The sequence below is a fragment of the Ochotona curzoniae genome, unplaced genomic scaffold (assembly GCF_017591425.1).
Source record: "Ochotona curzoniae isolate NIBS_2020 unplaced genomic scaffold, NIBS_Ocur_1.0 contig_908, whole genome shotgun sequence".
Taxonomy (NCBI): Eukaryota; Metazoa; Chordata; class Mammalia; order Lagomorpha; family Ochotonidae; genus Ochotona; species Ochotona curzoniae.
The window spans coordinates 21,649,719-21,669,766 of record NW_024466607.1 but is presented as its reverse complement, the minus strand read 5'-3'; the positions used below and the strand labels follow the sequence as shown (position 1 = coordinate 21,669,766).

The following is a 20,048-nucleotide window of genomic DNA, read 5'->3' as shown; positions in this document are numbered from 1 at the left end:
GGATGTAAAAGAGAGAGAAACCCTTAGCCTGGTGTTTCACCCTATTTGACATGACTGAGAGCAAAACCAACAGGGCTTGATGAAGGAGGGGAATCACCTTCCCCAAATGCCTCAGCGATCTGGCTGGGCGGGGCAGGGCCAGGCAGGGCCGGGAGTGGGGGGCTACCTACCACTCTTCTCCTGAATCAGGACCCCCCAACCAAGAAACCCTTGATTGCCAAGGTCCACAAGGGTCAGGCAAGCAATCCACAAATGACCTTGCTCCAGCGAGGAGCCTCTGCCCCATGCAACGGCAGCTTCTCCAGCCCATGTGGATGGGTCCCGTGCCCCTAGGAACCAAATGAGCCTGTTTGTGGCCTTGACTTGAGGCAGACAAGTCCCGACTGGCTGCGGCTCCCTCCCAAGCCACAGCTGCCCCCGTCCCTCATCTAAGGCAGCTTCCTGAAAGCACAGCTATCTGCCAGCTGCCTGCAGGCAGGAGCGCGCACAGAACACCTTGCCCTCACAGCCCACAGAACCCACAGGACCAGCAACCTCCTCCTCTCCCTGAGTCCCCGGGCCTGACCAGGGTAAGGATACTGGGGTGTCTTGAGAAGGGGAATACATCCCCGTGGCACACACCCTTTCAGCCTCGGCTTTGTCCAGAGTGTCTGACCTTGGTGTGCACCAAAATCCCAGGGAGCCAGCTACTATGCTGATTCCCAGGCCCCAGCCTCCCAGGGTCTGTCTCAGGAGAGCTGGGCCAGAGCCCAGGAACCAGCATTCTAGCAAAGCCATCCCTCCCTGGCAGGTGGTCTGAGGGCTCACATTTGTCCTCCTTTAGCTGAAGAGGAGGAGTGTGGGTGCAAATGGCCAGCTCTGTCCCTACTGCTGCCCAGAGACCAGTGCCAGCTTCAACGTCCTTATATGGGAAAAGGAGACTTGAACTCACAGGTAAAGCTTCCATGAGAGGGCTGGTATGTGACCCTGAGCACAGGCCTCACCCCTGGTAAGCCCCCATACATGGAAGATATGCTTTTTTTATAAGCAGACCTGGCTCCATCAGAGTGTAGGTTTAAGCCCCTGGAAACACATACAGCTCTGTTATTTAGAATGAATTTTAACCACATGGGCAATCATGCTACTGTCCCATTTCTTTGTCATTCACTACAGCAGTGTTTTGGCCAATGAACCTTGAGAATGGAGAAGTCACTACTTCCACCACTCCCAGTCCATGTTACACTCTCTTCCTTACCAACATTAGTTTCTTGCCTTGAACACAGAGACCCTGCCCCCCAGTGACCTTCACCTTGCCCAGGCTGGGGGTGGCTGCTTCTCCAATTCAGCAACCTGATTTGTATCTATTCTGTGGGTTGGAGAAGGCAGGTTGCAAAGTAATGAGATACCACGCTAGGAAAAGGTAACAAATTGGAGGCCATGGTCCTTGTGCCTCCTGGAAGGAGAGGGTGGTACATGGGTGGGAGGCAGAACCAGAGAAACCCTCACCCTTGCTCCAGCTACCCAGCTTCCCCGAATGATCTCAGACACTTGTGCTCCCATGTACCTTACCCACAGTCACCGTGGTGCCCTGGACTCTGGCACCAGTGGCATCAAGCTTTAGGGTTTAGGGAAGTCACTAGGTCAAACTAAAGGACCTTAAAAAGGAAACAAGCAGTGGTGTTTGGTGTAACAGCTCGATCCAGCCTGGCAGGTCTATATCCAGCAGGAATGCTGGGTTCAAATCCCAGCTTCCAGCTAGCTGCACCCTGGAAAGCAGCATGTGATGGCCCAAGCAGATGGGTAACTGCTACCCACGTGAACGGAGTTCAGGCTCCTGGTTTCCACCAGGCACGGCCTTGGCTGTTGTTGGCAACTAGGGAGTGGGACATGGAAGATTTTTCTTGTACTCTCTGCATTTGAAATAATCAAACATTTTAAAAAACACTCATTTTCATTGGAGAGGCAAATTTACAGAGAGGAGGGACAGATAGAGATCTTCTGTCCAATGATTCACTCTGCAAACGGCCACAACAGCCAGAGCTGAGCTGATCCAAAGCCAGCAGCCAGGAATTTCCTCCTGGTCTCCCATGCGGATGCAGGGTCCCAAGACCCTGGGCCATCCTCAGCTGCTTTCCCAGGCCACAAGCTGGGAGCTGGAGAGATGTGGAGCAATTGGGACATAAACTGTCACCCATATGGGAGATGCTGGTGTTTGCTGGTAGTGGATTAGCCAGTGCAGCTCTGACCACTAAACAAACATTTTTGTAAAATAAAATGAGGGCTGGACCCAGCACAGTGGCCTAGTGGCTAAAGCTCTAGCCTTGAATACACCAGGGTCCCAGGATCCCAGGTGCCAATTCATGTCCCAGCAGCTCCCCGTCCCATCCAGCTCCCTGCTTGTGGCCTGGGAAAGCAGTTGAGGACAGCCTAGCCTTGGCACTCTGCACCAGCATAGGAGACCTGGAAGACGCTCCTGGTTCCTGGCTTCAGATTTGTTCAGCTCCGGCAGTTGTGGTCACTTGGGGAGGGAAGATCTTCAGATCTTCCTCTCTGTTTCTCCTCCTTTTTGTACATCTGTATATCTTTGTATATCTGACTTTGCAATAAAAAAAAAAAATTAAATCTTTACAAAAAAACAAAAAGGAAAGAAAATGAGGGCTGTGTGTTTGGCACATAGGGGTCAGCAGCCAGTTGGAACTACACCCTACCTTGGAGTGCCTGGGTTCAAGTCCTAGCTGGCTTCAGTTCTGATTCCAACTTCTTAACACGCACCCTTAGGAGACAGCAGGGATGGCTCAAGTATTTGGGTCCCTGGCCCCCACATGGAAGACTTGGATTGATTTTCTGACTCCAGGCTTCAGCCTGGTTCGGTTCCCACTGTTGCCGGTATTGGGGGAAGTGAACCGGCAGATGGGGGACTTCTGGTTTTCAAATCTCTCCAATTAAAAATGGAATGATGCACACACCCACCTTTTTTCCAAGGATCCCTCAGCAGGCTCGGCTCCGTTCGGGCTCCAGTCGCGGGAGCCCCCTGGCGGCAGGAGTGAGGATGTGCGCCTCCCTGCCTGTGCCTCTGCTGAGCGGGAAACTCTTTCAGGCCTCAAACACCACAGGGAGCGTCACCCTATTTTTCTGTCCTTTCCTTCCGATTCCCGCTGGTGTCGAGGTCTCCTCTTGGCTCTGTAGAGGACAGAGCAGAAAAAATTCCCCGCGGACGGCAACAAGTGCAGCTGATGCCGGCTGGGGCCTGCTCTGTGCTGGGCAGGGCTTCCATTTGAAGGATACCGGGCCACAGCGATGGGCCATGGGGTCGGACGCCGCCGGCGTCCTTGAGCCATGGAGACAGAGACGTTAACAAAGCGGCCGGATCCGGAGGAGCGCTGGGGCCAGCGCCAGTTCTCTCGTCAGGCGCAGCCATCATGGCGCCCAGGCCTGCGCGGGGTCTCTGAGGCAGGCGGGAAAGGCTGAGAGGAAAACGACTGTGGAATATTCGTGTGTGTCCTGAGAGTAGCTGCTATGGCTTGGAGATGAGCCTGGGGACGCGCTCAGAGGACCTGGTGGGAACGGCTGAGGACCCAGGGCGGGCGAGCGGCACCCGGGAGGCCGGGTCCTGGGGCACTGGGATTTCTCCTGCCGGCCCGTGGGAGGTCCCGTGTCTTCACGCGAGAGTTCCACAGCCGCGCGAGTACGGGCCTCACCTGCGCTGCCTCGGCCCTGCCAGGTGACCCTGAGCTGGGTGACCCCTGAGCCGGCCCTGCCGGGTGACCCCTGAGCCGGGTGACCCCTGAGCCGGGTGACCCTGAGCCAGGTGACCCTGAGCCGGGAGACCCTGAGCCGGAAAAACAGACCTCATACATCAATGAAAAATATGCATAGTATTTTTACGGAGAGAGGGACTGGTGAACGCCAGTGTACGTAGGCACCAGGAAAATCAGAGTCACGGGGTCAGAATTCGATCCCAGGCTCTGGGCCTCAAAATGTTCTTGCTAGGTAGTATAATTCCCTTTCACAGGTGAGGAAATGGAGGCCCAAAGCCCGCCAGCAAGTGGATGGTCTCACAGTACCATCTAGTGGCCGGTCTAGAAGCGAGCCAGAATTCCACCCCGAGGCTCCTGGCGGCTCATCCTCACACTGGCTTCTCACCAGCCCATCTTGGGTCCAGCTGAAGTCACAGACCTCCAGATTTCCTTCCATGAAGAGTGTCCTTGTTCCTCGTCCACTCATCTGTTCATGTGTACCTTCCTTCCACAGTCACTGAGGACCATCCTCTCTCCGGGAGTTTGGAGGGCAGCCAGAAAGTTAATGAGTCCTGGAACTCAAAGGGCTTTCCCTAGGGTTAGATAGGTGTCCTCAAGCAATGGACAGGCAGTGGGCCCAGTGCTTCTTTAAACCCAAAGATGGGCTCAGTGGATGTTTCTGGAAGAGTCCTGATGGACTCCCCAAAGGAGGTGACACATGCAATGTGGTCAAGCAGAGGAAGGAGCAGGAGGAACATTTCAGTAGCAGAGACAGGGACTGGAAATGAGAAGGTGCCCAGCCTGCTTGGAAGATAGTGAGCCGCCTCTACGTGCCGGGAGAGAGGGACAATGATGGTTGAGGCTGAGGAGGGAAGCTGGACCTGCCTAATAGTCTGGAATGGCTTTGATGCACCTGCCAGCCATATTCCCAGGACAGCAGGACCGGATGTTGGAATCTCTCCTTTGGGCACCTGTGGATGCAGCTCTTGGAAGGTCAGGGCCCGGTTGCAGCCCTGAGGATAGAGGCCATATCTGGATTTCTGGCCCTGGAGAGACTTCTCCCAACTTCCCAGACTCTGGCTCCACTGGGTAGGGGCACTGGACATCCATGCCCCTGCACAGCTGGTTCTGGACCCCTTTGGGCTTCAAGCTATCCTTGCTCAGTTGCTGAGGCTGACCTTAAGAGGGCACCCAGGAGCTGCTTCCTGGTCCCGGCCCCCCTCCCTGAGGTGCTCACGCCATAGCTTACCTCTAGGGTGGCTCCTGCTTCTGGGTGTGCTTTTAGATAAGGGAGATGAGCAGCGAGGGGAAAAGGGAACTCGTTCTGTGTTTATGCGGCTACTGTTTGTCTCCCAGGTAATGAAGGCCTGGTGCCAAAGGGATTGGGGCTACCCACAGGCAGAGGGATAGATCCAGGCTGGAACTCAACCCCACCTGCCTGGCAGGGGACCCCGTCTACAGAGGGACTCAGGCCCCTGCTCTGCAAGCAGTGCCCAAGTGCAGACATGTCCCTAAACTCAGCCCAGTAACTGTAATTACCATCTGCCCTCTCTGTGCCTGCGACAGGTGGGACTAAAAACCCAGAGTCTAACATGGTGTGATGCAGGTGGGTCAGCTCCTGTAAGCCCACTGTCATATCCCTATGAAGGGGTGGGAGCAACCTCAGGCCTGCCTCGTACCTGGGCCTGCATTAAGGCAGAGGAGTGGCAGCGGCTCTGAACAGGGACAAGGACACCCTGGGGCATGGGCTGGAGTCCCCATAGCAACACACTCCCCCCCTCCTGGGCCTCCGGACTTGTGTCCTTCAGGTACCTCCCTGTTCCTGGGCTGGCAGCTCTTCCTGCAGAGGAATTATCTCCATCACCTCACCCCAGTGATCCTGAAACCCCAAGGACCCTCCCCATGCCAGGAGATGCTCCTGACACCCGTACCCGTGTCAGTGAACTTTCAGGATACTCAGGGTCCTATTAACCCCATTTCATTGGAGAGAAAACTGAGGCACAATCTTCTCTGAGGGTCAAGTGACTACTGGACAGTAACAGGATCTGAGTCTTCTGGCCCTGTTTACAACCGCCATGCTGAGCCCCTGCCCTTACTGGGGAACCCCTTCTGCTCTACCCTGGGATGGGGCAGAGTCTCCCTCACACTCACAGCTCTGAGTGGAGGAGGGTTTCCTCAGGCCAGTGAGGGGATGACAGGACTGGGAGTGAGCAGCTAGATTCCGTCTGATCCTAGACTGGAAGTTTTCACAGGTGAGGGCACAGAGAGCACGAAGCTGCAGCTCTGGGCTGGACTTGTACCTATGGCACCTGCAACCTTCTGGGTCCTTCTCGCAGCCCAGGTAGCTCTGCAGCCTGGAGCTGGGCCTGTAGCATGGCATTCCTGGGCTTGGCTCCTTTGCCAAGACCCTCTCTGTTCTTGGAGCTCACCTGGCTTGGGCGAGGAGGGTGCCTAGCTTCCGATAGGGAGAGGTGCCCTGATGGTGCCTGTGAAGGGTGTGTGGACAGGGCAAAGGGAATGACAGGGGCCATAAAGGCTGGCTGAGCCTTCGTCTTTGAGCTTTGTCCTGAGCATGAGCAAGTCCACAGCTCAAAAGCCTCCTGGCCGTAAGCCACGGGCCAGCTTGTTAATCCCTCTCCCAGTCCTGAGAACTCACAAGGAAGAGGGAACAAGGGTGTGTGTGTTGTGGGAAGGGGATCCCCTTAAATTCCATACCCATGAGCTGGTCCCCTGGACAAAGCCAGCACAAAGCTGAGAAGACTCCCTTTGTTTGGAAAGCTTCCTCTCACTCCTTTAGGACAAAGCAGAGGGGGGAAACCCAGGCTTGCTTTGGGCCCTCGGCTCTCTAAAATCGGACATTCTCACTGACTCTTTTGAGTTCTGACTTGCTGATGTGAAAACACAACAGCAACAACAAAAATACTTAAATCAGATAGATTTTAGAGGGTGATTTTCATTTGTAGCAAGCTCCTCCCTGAGTTACCGGAGACTTGGAAATACTCCATCCCATCCGGGAACCCATCCTGCACACTGAGGACTGCAACTCAAGTGTCCAGTTCTTGATCCTTCTTGTTTAATTCATACTTATTTATAGGAGAACAGAAGCACTCCATTCCATTGGTTCATTCCCCATCGTCCACAATAGTCAAGGGTTGGGCCAAAGCTGGGAAATAAGAACTCAATCCAGGTCTCCCAGCTGGCTGACCAGGACCCATTGTCTGCTGCCTGCCAGGATGCACATCAGCAGGAAGTTGGAGTCAGGAGACAGAGGCAGGTATCAAACCTGGATGTTCTGGTGTGGGACAACTTAACCCGTGACTTAACAATTAGGATGAAATACCTGCCCCCAAGGAATGATCGTGGTCCCCTACTATAAAACACAAACTGAGGGGGTTGTGTGTGTGTGCATATGTGTGTCATTGCAGGATAAGCCTCCCTTTGGGCTGTTCACATCTCACATCACAATGTTGGTTCAAGTCCCAGTTGTTCTGCTTCAAGTTGAGTTTACTGCTAAAAGCGTGATCTAGTACTTGAGCCCCTGCCACCCCAGTGAGGCCTGGATGGAGTTCCCAATGTCTGGCTCCGGCCTGGCTCCGCACTGGCTATTATGGGCATTTGTGGAGTGAAGCAGCAGTCTCTCTGCTGCTCTTTCAAACAGATGAAAATAAATAAATAAATAATAATAATAATAATAATAATAATGGCCCGGCGCAATGGCCTAGAGGCTAGTCCTTCCCTTGAACGTGCCGGGATCCCATATGTGCGCCGGTTCCAATCCCGGCTGCTCCACTTCTCATCCAGATGCCTGCTTGTGGCCTGAGAAAGTCAAGGACAGTCCAGAGCCTTGGGACCCTGCACCCGCATGGGAGACCTGGAGGAACTTCCTGGCTCCTGGCTTCGGATTGGCTCAGCTCCAGTCATCACAGCCAGTTGGGGAATGAATCATTGGACGGAAGATCTCTGTCTCTCCTCCTCTCTGTATATCTGACTTTGCAATTAAAAAAAAATAAAAAATCTTTAAAAATTAACAAGGCAAACTTGAGGGACTACCAAGCATTCAAGGATCACTCACATTTATTCCACCAATTTTTAAGACTGATTTTCAAGGGGAGTTCAGTCCCTACGCACCCAACTTCTTTTACCCTGAAGTCCTCCAAGTGTAGCTTTCAAGCCTTTTTGATATTCTCAAAACAGACACGTGGGCCAAGGGCCCTCTTGTTGCTAAGTGCACTGGAAATAGGGCTCTGTTAACAACCCACTTCCTTCTTGGACAGCAGCTGGGGCGTGCTGCCCTGGCTGCACAGGAACATGCCTTGGGCAGGTGCACTGAGAGGGAACAGTGTCTCTTCCCATTGAGGGTTCCTGCAGGGTGACAGCCAGTTGCCATCTGATGACCTGCCTGGTTACCAAAGAGTGAAGGCTCCACAAGCTCCTACTAGGAAAGGGTCAAAGTCAAACAACGAAAGTTGGAAAGGACTTGGCACCAAGGCTGTCCAGGGTCAAGTTTCAAACATTTTAAGGTGTTTGCACAAACAACAGCCAGTTTCCATAGCAGCCAAGCCTAAGTGCAGCCAAGGGCTGTCCTCTGCCCTAGTCACTGACCGGCAAACAGGTGCACATTTCCACTCTGAGAGGTTTTTAGAAGGATCAGGTGGGAAGAGGCTTAGAGGGAGAAAATGCGCCACAGGGACCACTGAGCGCAGCCCCTGGTGCTGACAAGCGGGGGGCTCTCACCACCTTCTGCAGGTGCTGGTTAACTCAGGTTGGAATGGCTCTCTAGAGCCTGCTGTGGGATTTCACGTGATTCCCCCACACTGAGAGGTGAGGCCACCCAGTGAGTGAAGGGTGGAGCTAGCATTTAAACTCCGGACTACCTGATGCCAAAGGCCCTGCTGTTAACTCACAACTGCCACTTCCTACAAACAAAAACCAACCAGGTTCCATTCCTGTGGTCAAAGCCAACGTCATGTGGAGGCTTGGAGTTCCACACAGGGCAGACTGTAGACCATGTGAACTCCCCCAGACATGCTGGGATTAGGAGCCCAAGACATGGTTCTGACTGATACAGGTGCTCTAGGAGGGGCACCAGAAACCCCACTGCGAATCCTCTACCCTGCTTCCTCCCACAGCCAGGGTCAGAGGACACAGAAAAGGGCTTATCTCTGGCCAGAGGCAGAAGTATGTGTGTGTGTGTGTGTGTGTGTGTTTTCCTATAAGCAGTTGATGGTGCAGCAGCTAAGCTGAAGACAAGGAGGGAGTGCGGGGTGGAGAGGCTGGATGATAGGGCACTTGCTTGTGGGATTTAACTCCCTAAAAAAAGCATTTATCAGGAAGCCAGGACCCAGGCTTTGTGTGTGTGTGTGTGTTTTAAGATTTGTTTTATTTTTAATTGGAAGGGCAGATTTACAGAGAGAAGGAGACAGAAAGATCTTCTGTCTGATGATTCACTCCTGAAATAGCTGCATCAGCTGGAGCTGAGCTGATCCAAAGCCAGGAGCCAGGAGCTTCCTCCAGGTCTCCCACACATGTGCAGGAGGGTCCCAAGGCTTTGGGCCGTCCTCTATTGCTTTCCCAGGCTACATGCAGGGAGCTGGATGAGAAGTGGAGCAGTCGGGACACGAATTGGTGCCCAAATGGGATCCCACTGCATGCAAAGGGAGGATTTACCCACTAGGCTATTACACTGGCCTGGGACCCAGTTTTCTCTCTTTCTCTCTCTCTCAATCCTCTAAAGCTGCAGGGTCTGCCTGGGTGGTTTTCCCAGGCGGGACATGCCAATAAGTGGTGCTGGCAGAAGGGCAGGTCCAACCTTCAATGTCTGCTCATCCTGGCCTCTTGGAGCCCCAGGAGAGCCCCCTGCACAGGAGGCCGCACTCCCCATAGGAGAGCCTACTGCTCTTCTGCTAGGGTTCCTAGGAGCACAGTGCCTGGATTCCAGCCATTCATTCCAAGAACACCCAGGGTCATTTGAACAGAGCGAACATTTTATTTAATAAGTTATAAGATACAATTTACAGTCGCCATTTGATTCCAGTTTGGGTTCCACGTCCCCATTCACAAGGCCTGTGGTCCTTTCACATTAGGCTTCGGGCTACTCCAGCTTCCAGGTATCCGCATACGCCCCCCGCTACTTCTCAGGGTCGTGCAGCAAATCAGAGCTGGGCTCTGCCATCACACACCATCCCGATCCCAGAGCTGACTCTGGTCTGCAGGAAGGCACAGCAGATGCCCCACACTTCGTGTCTGGGATTCCACCCTCTGCAAACAGCTTCAGAGAGTAACATGTGTCATGGTGAAAGACACATCTACCACCGCCGAGGCTGTTTGGCAGGCGTTTCATCCCTTGCTGTCTATACTGAGGGATGCAGGAGGCTGACTGGAGGCAGATACAGAATGTGGCATCACGTGCCAGGCTTCTGTGCCAAGGATGCATGCCAGGACTCACCAGGCTGACCCCTGTCTGCAGCGTGTGTTACAAACAAGGACTTAGGCGGGTTAAGGAGGTCTTTGGCAAGTGGTGAGGGTTGGGGACTCTGGCCGCTGTAGAATTTCCTCAGGCTAACCAACCGAGGGGACTTAACCAACAGAAGCAGAGATGCGGTTGTCATGTTGGTTACACATTGTGACTGCAAGGTAATGAAGGCAAGAAGGGCATGAGCCCAGGGGGGCCCATCAGTTTGCCACCACCTTGGAGCAATGGGAGACCACCACAGAGCGCAGGGCGCTGCAGCCAAGTAGCTGTGGCAGCCTTTAGGGATGCAGTATGAACCCCCTGGGAAGACCTTGCCAAATAATCCCTTCCCTGCCCCCCACCCAAAACCTCTGGTCTAGTTTCTTAAATGTGGAGCTAGGAGCTGGAGCCCAGGCTAGCCAATTTCATTTTTTTTTTCTTTTTCCTTTTTAAAACCACCTTTCTTGTCCGCAATCTGACCCTGGCAACGAGACTGCATTTCCTGGGTTACTCCAGGGAGGCAGAGAGGGCAGGCACGAGGCTTGGAAGGCACTTGCGAACAGCAAGGTACGGTGAGGTTGGCGGGACGAGGCTGCAGACTCACCAACAGGGCAGAGGACTCGATGTCAAGTGAATTACAAACAAGCGACACAAGTAACTGCAAGAAGCTTGTCCCAGACGGAAGCCGGTTTAAGGCACGGTCACGTGGAAGGGGCTTCCGGGGATGTGCTCCTCCCCCCACTTGACGGCCAGCACGTACTCGCCCCGCTCTTTGACGACGTATGTGACGTTGTACTGCTGGTTGCCCACGTGCTTCATGGCCACCTCTTCACAGGGTGTGGTGGGTCCGTGGACCCCAATCAGCAGCATGTTGGAACCTGCAGGCAAAGACTATGGTCACTCCACCGGGTATGAAGGGTTGGGCAGGAGCAGAGGAACTCAAGGGACCAGGGCCTTTCTGTTGGGCATTCACACTGCTGCGGGTGTCCTCGAAGGGGTGAGAGATGGGAAGGTAAGCAGAGACCCCCAGAGGCTGATGGTGTGGGCTCCCGTCCCTGCCCTGCCACTTGTACCCTAGCCACTAGGATATACAACTTTCCCTTTCCCCATTGGCCTCCCCATTTCAGCTTTGCTTGTGAGCACAACCAAAAACCTCAGCAGAGCATGCCAGAGTGGACTGAAGGGACTCAGCCTGCCCCTGCTTCCCGTCTGCCTACTGCTCGAGCAGGCAAGTGCTACCTACCGGCTTTGCTGCAGTCCACCAGGAAGGAGCTCTTCTGGCCCACAAAGGCCTTCGACAGCCCTGCCCCCTTGGAGGTCACCTTGCTGGCGTCCGAGGATGCTTTGGGAATGGCACTATAGCAGGTCTCTGTTGAGGACCTGGTCACCGACTCCACTAGAATGGATGAGGTCTCATTGGCTGAACCAGCACCCACGAGACGCTGACCTAGGACACAGGAAGGAGGGAGGTGGAGGATGAGTAGCCGGATCAAGCGGGTGTTTCAGTCAGAATCCACAGGAGAACCCCTGCACCCCAACACTTGCATACAAAAGCCAGGATCTCCCCCATCTCACATCCACCCACGATGTCTTCCATACACATAGCATCCAATGAGGATCTGGCTTCCTGACCAGCCAATGGGCAGGTCTGGCCTTGGCTGACCTAGAAATCTCTCCCACAGAAAAGATGTGCTACTGGAAAATCTACAATTGCCATTTTATTCAAAAACTCCAGGTTCAGCAGGCCCTCCACATCTGCAGATGTACAGCTGGGCATGTAACCAATTGTGGGTCACCAAGAAGAAAAAAAATGTGCATAGGTCATGTTCCTTGTCCTTCTTCCTCAAATAATACAGGGTTAACAACCACTGACATAGCATTTACACAGGGTTAGGCAGTCAACGTAACTAGTACGTAGACTAGTGCAGCTGATATGCAAATATCACATGAGGTTTTTACGGGACTTGAGCACTATGGATCATGGTATCCCTGGGTAGAGGTGGGGTAGGGTCCCTGGAACCCAAGAAGAAAGGCAGTATGAAAGCCTGGGAGATTCTTGATTTTCTTTTTCATTTCTTCAGTGACACGTTAGTCATTCAGTAGCATGTTATTTAACTTCATGGCAACTTCTTTTTTTTTTTTTCCTGTTGTTGATTTTGTATTGTGGCTTTTCATTTAAATGGATGTACAGTAACTGCGTAATGAAGACTATCATATTCAGTAGCATGTTATTTAACTTCATGGCATTGTAAATTTCTATTTTTCTTCCTGTTGTTGATTTTGTATTGTGGCTTTCCATTTAAAGGGATGTATAGTAACTGTGTAATGGAGACTAACACATCCAGATGTGAGGATACAATGCATATTCATCTCTACTTCCAGATTAAAGATGGACTCCCAATGAAACTTTTAAAACCTGGGAGATCTCAGAAGATATCACCTATGATTCTCTACAAAAGAGAGAATGCTTTTTCTATTTGGGTTTTCTCAGTTTTCATCAAGGAACCTACACTACTCATATCACAGTGATGTGTGCTGTCTGGACAACATTTACCACTTTATTTACAGTTGGTATCTATCGTAAGATGTCAGACAGTTTCCGCAGTTTGCTATTTTCCCCCAGTGTTCTGGAGGAGATATGTTTTTCTACGACTTAATAAAATATTTGATCATTTTACTCCTGGTTTTGGATTGACAGAGCTCCAGCCACTGCAGCCATCTGGGGAGTGAACCAGTGGATGGAAGATGCTTTGCACACACAGTGCCTGGTACCTCATGCCACCTGCTTATGGTGACGATTCAAAGCAACTCAAGATCCGTAGTCACCCTTGGTTCTACCAGGGTTTGTTTCCCGAGAACAGTTCACTCCACAGTGAGGAGGAACCCTGCACGAAGTGGGTCAGTGCTTACCTGTCACCTTGGCCTTGAAGGGACTGCCCATGATGTGGTTGGGCCCGCCGTATTTGATGCCGATCAGGTAGTTTCCAGGGGCCATGGGCGTGTACATGACTTTGTAGCCTTCCGGGGTTTCCTGGCAATCCATTTTCACCTTGGACGGGCCTTCGATGGTGACAGACAATGTCCCTGGGCCCGCGCGAGTGGTGTTGATATAGAACTCAGACTGGATACCTGGGAAGAAGGAGAGAGGGTGGTGTAATGATGATCTGGGGTGGAGAAGGGGAAAGCAGGTGTGCTTTGGGGGCTTTGCTGTGGGAAGGGAGCACTCAGTCCCCTCACAGAAAGCTAGCTTCAGTGGCTCAGGAACCCACTTACCTGTCCCAGCATGAAAGACCCTGTCCAGGCCAAAGCAATGTGAGCAGGGCTGACATTTTGCCCACAAGCACCCACTGCCTGGGCACCATGCACTGTCCTCTGAGCATGGGCCATGGCCAACAGGGAGGAGGGGAGGCGTGGGCCCTTCTGACCTTTCCCTGCTGCTCTGAGTGGACTTTGGTGGGGGTGGGAGGGCCAGAATCTAGTATCTCTTGCCTTGCTTCTCATAGAGACCATGCTAAGGCCTGGGCCAATGCTGTGATCTGCAGACACAGAGGGACAGGTGCCAGCTAGCAGCACTAGCCAACTGTGTCCACACTGCAGGCTCTGTGCGTGGAATCCTTTCTCAGTGCCCCCCGATTCCAGAAATGACTCTTGGTGAGCTGGGTCTGAACCATGTCTGCCCAGGTGTGTCTCTTGGCCACCAGATGGACAGTGGGGCTGCCTTGGATGTTCTCACGAAAGCCGTAAGTCATGTGACCTCTTGGCTGGCCCACAGTCATTCCTGCCCAGTCGTACAGCCTCATGACAAAAGGAGAGGCCCAAGCAGCACCTACTGAAGACCACAGAGGTGCTCCCACCCAGGCCCACTGCTCCACTAAAAGCCCCTACCCATTTTCAGGTCAGAGGGAGAAAGGGGCTCAGTGGGGACTAGTTGGGTTTATAGACCCCAGCCGCAGTGTCTTCTGTGGAACATCCCTGTACAGTACCCAGGCAGGGCTGTGCTTTTTTTTTTTTAAATGCCAGAGGCCTAGATGCCACCCCAGCTAGGAAATATTCTGATTTAATTATAGCTCCTAGGCCAGAGAAAGGCCGATTGTTCTGGCCATCAGAAAAACAAAGCAGCTGCTATTGTGCAGATACAACTCAGCTGTTCCTGGAGGCTCCTGAGGCTCCTCCAAGGTGGCCCTTGCAATCTCAGCCACGTCCTAGCATCTGATCTGGGTTGCTGAGAAGGCCCCTGGGCAGCAGTGGGCATGCATGTAGGGGAGGTGGATGTTGGGGAGTGAGGGAAACATATACGTCCAGGAAATATCTGTAAGGTGCCGATAAGGAAAGTTATTTTTAAGCAAAACTGAAAATGTGGCCAGAGCTGGCATTCAGCCAAGGCTTGTGATGCCGGAGTGCCAGAGTCCTGGGTGCTTTACTTCTGATCCAGCTTCCTGCTAATGTGCTTGGGAAGCCAGTAGAAGATGGCCCAATCGCTCAGGCCTCTGTCAACTATATGGGGAACCAGGAGGGAGTTCCCGACTCCTGGTTCCAGCTTTGCACATATCTGGGGAGTAAACCATCAGATTGAAGATTCTGTCTCTGCCTTTCAAATAAAGAATCACAGGACAAGGGCTACTTAGCCACAATCTCCTTTAAGGCTGAGAAATCTATTAAGTGAGATCTGTTTTTATACCCACTTTACAGAAAAAGGAAGTAGAGTCACAGAGAGGCCCAATAGTGTGCCCAGTCACACGGCTGGGGACCAGCAGATTTTTGATCGCTGGGTCTAATCTAACCTAGAGGTAAAGCACTTGTCTGAGAAGGGACAGGGGAAATAACGCACATGTACACAAGGGTCTCCACTGCTTCTAGCTCGAGAAAGTAGCTGGTGCCCAAGATGTTTCTCTCAGGGCATGGCAGTCTCATGTCCATCCCCCAGTGCATCCAGCCAAGGCCCCACGAGTTCCACGAGAAGGTTTGTGTGCTACACCTGCTGCAATCTGGGGCTCCTGGACTCCTCACTGGGAAAAACTACTCCACAGGGTCCAGTATTCCCAGGCCTAACTCAGGACCTGTGAGCTTGCCCTCACTGGCAGAGCTTCCCCTCCATCATTCTTCCACTACTCTGCCCCTAGACTTACAGAATGCACTCTTTACAGCTTTGGCTAAGAGACACAGCCAGGCACCCATGCAGACGCAGGGTGCTTGCTTTGTTCTAGAGGGTAGGGTGCAGCCAGAACTCATGGAACCTTCCACGTGTCTCCCTCCCATAGCTGTGGAACCTCCACATGGACATGTGCACAAGGGCTGGGGAGTCTGAGGCCTAGAAAAACAGACACCTTCCCCTGGACAAGGGCGGTATTGACCCAGGGTTCGGAACAGTGCTAATCTGTTTCTCACCCCTCATGGCTTGAGCCTCCTAGTAACCCCAGCCACTACTATCTCAGAGGCATGTCCTGGCACTGACAAGGCACAGACTGAAAGCTGAGCACCTGAGAAGGTGTGCTAACTGCCAAGAGGCAGTGGGAGAGTCCCTGGGTGCAGTTGGCCCCTGCCTGTGTGGGGGACACCAGTGGCCACTGTGGGGTGGACTAAGGCTGGCTGTGCCCTTCAAATGCCAGTAGAACCTCAGCTGGCCCTTTGATAGTGGGTCACTACAATGCCCTAACTATGGCCTGGAAACCACTCTTGGGCACTCCACAAAGAGGGCTGGGGCACAGTGAGTGCCTCTAGGGGAGGAGCCATAGAAGTCAGGGGTAAAAGCCTCTGTCTCCGAGTCCTGGACATGAACCAATTCCTGATTCTTTCCAGGCCGGAGCCATGCTGGGTGCACCTGGGGAATTTGGCAGCAACCCCACACCCCAGGGGGTCACTCGGCTGGCACTACTGTGTGGCTAGAGTCTTCTCCGAACTCCTGGCCTTAGGCAGGGCCCCTCCATGCCTCAGGACACTTGCTCATCAGGGCAGGATGGCTGGCCTCCAGCTGGGTGAGTCTGCTCACTTCACTCTCAGGGTGGGGAGCTTATGAGGGGTGCACATACACGGCACTGGGAAAGCAGGGGCCTTCCCCGGAGGGTTCAGAGCAATGCCTAGAGCAGCCATACTGCCGAAAGCCAGGGCCAGGCAGCAATGCTCTGGATATGACTCGTGCCCATCCCTGGGATCCTCTTCAATAGCTGCTGGCTCAAGGGACCTTTGTGCTACCCACATCACAGTGCCAGTGTTTGATATCCAGCTCCAGCTCCTGATGCCAGCTTTCCCATACCAGACTCTAGGAGGCAGCAGTTGTGGCCTGAGCAATTGGGTCCCTGCCACCTACCACATGGGAGCCCAAGACTGAGCTCCTGGCTTCCAGCTTTGACCCACAGGTTACTGCAGGTTTGTGCAGGGAAGTGGACCTGTGCATGAGAGAGAGTGGACCAGCCTACCTTGATTTCTCTCAAAAAACAAACTGATACAATGAAAAAAAAAATCCCTAACAAACAGCACTGTGCTACATTCCTTGACTCTCATCTCAGCATGCTGGCACTGAGGCCTAAAGACCAGCAAAGGGAGACATTGATGAAGTGCAATGAACATAGCAAATAGGCCTCATTGCACTTGGCTCAAACCCCATGTGCCAATGCAACTGTGAAGTTCTGTCCCAGCTCCACTGCCCTCCATCCCAGCAGATAGCACAGCTAAATCTGCAGCAGAGATAATACATGGGGTATTGTGTTACCTGTGGTGCCCCCTTCCAGGCCTGCGCCATAGGCAGACACCAGGGCAGGGTTCCCCGCCTGTCCCGGCTCCCCAACACGCACTTTGAAGGGGCTTCCGACCACATGGCTTCCATTGAACTTGACGTCGATTGTGTGGATACCATTCTCATGGGGGATGAAACGGACGGCATACTTATCTAGGAAGAGAAGCACAGGCACATGGGGATCACACCAAGGACACAGACGCCCCACTCCCCTGACTCTAGGGAGGGCAAAGAGCTGCAGGTGCACCCAAGCTGGCCTACGTTAGATCACTGAATGACCACCAGAATGGGTACCTGCAATATCCAGCCACCCTGCACTACCACATGACCTGCCCACCCTGGGATGCAGAGAGTCTGTTCTGCTCCCTGCCCAGGCTCATGGCCAATCCTTGCACCCTTGACTGCCTTCTGAATTCATGCTCCTTAAAGCCCTCATTCAAACCCCTAATACACAGTCAACTCTTTAAAACCCTCACCTACCCTTGTTTGCTTCTGGCTAGCTCTTAGTCCTGCTACCCGAATTATCCCCGTCCTACCCAGTCATGGAACTAGGTACCACCTTTCTGAATCCCCCCCCCCCACCTCAATCTCTGGGCACCATTCTCTGCAGCACTTCTTTTTGCCTTTCAGAAAGCACCAGCACATTCCCTGATGTGACCAAACACCCAACCCGACATGGGCTGTCTTCTACACTGGCTCTTCCCAAGGCTCCCCACTGCTCTTTCTGCCCAGGGGGAAAAAAAGACACCCCCATGTTAGCTGAGGTTCTTGATTTTCTACTCTCATACACTAACGGGGAACACACCAAAGGCCCAGAAGGGGCAGGTGTCCTCTCCCGAGAAGTCCTATTGAGCAGGCCAGGCCACTTTGCCATTTGCTTCTCAGTGCTCCCGTGAGTAAGCAGTGCTGACTTGGGTGTAAGCGGGTAGATGTTGTCTCCACTGAGCTGGCTGCAGCTGGCCCATCCTCATGGGATGCTAAGCAGCTCTCAGAGGGAAGGAATCTTACACAAAACTCTTCCCCTTCCTGCTGGTCTGATAGATAATAAGATAAACCCTCACTGGCTGTGGTCTCATTGAAACTTGTTGCAGTTGGGGTAAATGCCAAATACTAAGGCAGTGGTCTGGAAAACCTCTGGATATTAGGCCTTAGAGAGCCAGCCCCTCTTTTACAGAATCACAGATGAGTATAACCTATCTCTCTTCTCCCATACTTAATTCACATCCAAAGGTCCATAGCATCATAAAAGTCTGTAAGACTTTAACATCACAATGAAATCTCAGGAAATAAAGCAGGATTTGGTACACCAAATGGAGAAGCAAAGGCTAAATGAGGAACATCAGGGCAAAGCAGAGTCTGGCAGACACTGACACCTGAGTTTATAAACAAGGTCTGGGGCAGAGCTCTCAAAAGCTCGCCTGGTGGGTCATCTGCTGGGCTGAACGCGTGCAAGAATATCTGTCGGAAAGTGCTGGTATGGGGACCTCCACCCCAAACCACCTGCTTACCTGGCTCCAGCTCAGACACATGGCATTCCTCCACAGCTCCTGAGGGGCTATGCACCTTGGCATCAATCTTGCCTTTTGCACCATTCAACCTTATAGCAAAGGATGCTGGCTGGTTAACTTTTAATCCCGATTCCTGAGAATTTAATATATTAGACAAGTTATGGCCCTCAGCATTTCCTGAGAAGAAGGAGTGCACACTGAGCCAACTTGGGGTGCTGAGTGACAATTCCCAAGTAGATGGGCACAGAAAGCTTCTCCACAGAATAGCTGACAACACAATGGATGGGTCACTATTAACTTCGAGTTAAAAAAAAAAAAAAGCAAGCAGGACACACAGACATTTAGCTGCATGCATGGGCTTGTACCCACAGAATCACCATGGTGCAGGTTGGAAAACACAGCTCCTGGGTTTGCAGACTTGATTGCCCAGTCAATCATGCAGTGGTTTCAGTTTCAGAAAACCTAGTGTCTTCCAATCCCCCCAAAACAAGAACCTGTTTTCAGGAGAAGGCTGGCAGATCACAGGCCACACGCTCACTGGCATGAATCATTCTCTGTCTGCTCCTTTTTCTCCCAGCAGTCGGAGTGAGGAACTTTTACTATAGTTGTCAATGGCTATGCACAAAGGAGAAAATCCTGGACAATGTCCGAGAATCAGTTGGGTCTGAGTTTATTATTTTAATTTCTTTGAGGCTTAGTTTTTCACATCTATAAAACTTAACGGTATCTCAGAGAGCTGCTGAGAAGACATTAGGTATGCAAAGCTCTCAGCATAGGGTCTGATTCAAAAACGCCAGCTGGTTGTTAGTATTAACATACATTTCAAAGTCACCTGCCCTTCCTGCAGAGCAGCAGTGAGGGGGTAGTTCTGGCTTTGTGTTGGGTCTATCTCACTCCTTGTGCTCTGAGAAATGGCACCCTTCTGGAGGAGGGAACTAGAACTTAAGAAGTTTGGCTGCAAGGCTGAGCAACATCACCCTGGAATGGGTCACCACCAAGCTGTAATGGACTGAGTTTAGACTGAGTTCTGGCCAGAGACAGCCATAACTCCCAAGCAGCAGGATTCACAATTCAGTGCAAGTGAATCTGCTGGGGATCTTGCTACAATGCAGATTTAGATACTGTACACCTATGCTGGAACTTGGGTTCCATGCTTCTAGAAACTTCCACAGGTGATGACAAGGACTATCGTAACGGTGATGACAAGATTGGTGTGAGGGTTGCATCTTAGCTGCCTAATTTGAGCATCACTAGTGGCACATGATCATATATACTACATTTGCAGCACCTCAGGCCTGTGTTGTAGCCTATCAAGTTAAACTGCATACCTTACTAAAGTGTAGGTTCAGCCTTGGCTATTCTGCTTCTGATCCAGATCCTCGCTAACACAAAGGCAAGAGAAGATGGCCCAAAAACTTGGGCTCCTGCCACACATCTGGGAGACTCAGATGGGAGTTCTGGGCTTTTGGATTTGGCATGGCTTGGCCCTGCCCCAACTGTTGCTGGCAATTTGGGGAAGGAATCTGCAGATGGAAGAGCTCTCCCTCTTTTAAAAATCTCCTTTAAATTAAATCTTTAAAACAAACAAACAAACAAACAACCAAACAAACAAATAAACAAAAAAAGAACCAGGGGCTGGTGCT

At 52.3% G+C, this 20,048-nt stretch overlaps 1 protein-coding gene across 5 annotated transcripts in view; it reads right to left on the bottom strand.

Moving 5' to 3' along the window:
* Positions 1-9,679: 9,679 nt before the first annotated feature.
* The window catches only part of FLNB (filamin B), a 131,151-nt gene continuing 120,782 nt past the window's right edge, over positions 9,680-20,048 (bottom strand). For all 5 annotated transcript variants that reach the window (XM_040994691.1, XM_040994693.1, XM_040994692.1 and 2 more), the window contains 5 exons: positions 18,406-18,538; positions 16,874-17,050; positions 13,078-13,296; positions 11,411-11,614; positions 9,680-11,045 (listed from right to left, as the gene is read on the bottom strand). In XM_040994691.1, the coding sequence (XP_040850625.1) occupies positions 10,858-11,045; positions 11,411-11,614; positions 13,078-13,296; positions 16,874-17,050; positions 18,406-18,538 (921 nt within the window). In that variant the 3' untranslated portion in view covers positions 9,680-10,857. The remainder of the gene's footprint in view (positions 11,046-11,410; positions 11,615-13,077; positions 13,297-16,873; positions 17,051-18,405; positions 18,539-20,048) is intronic.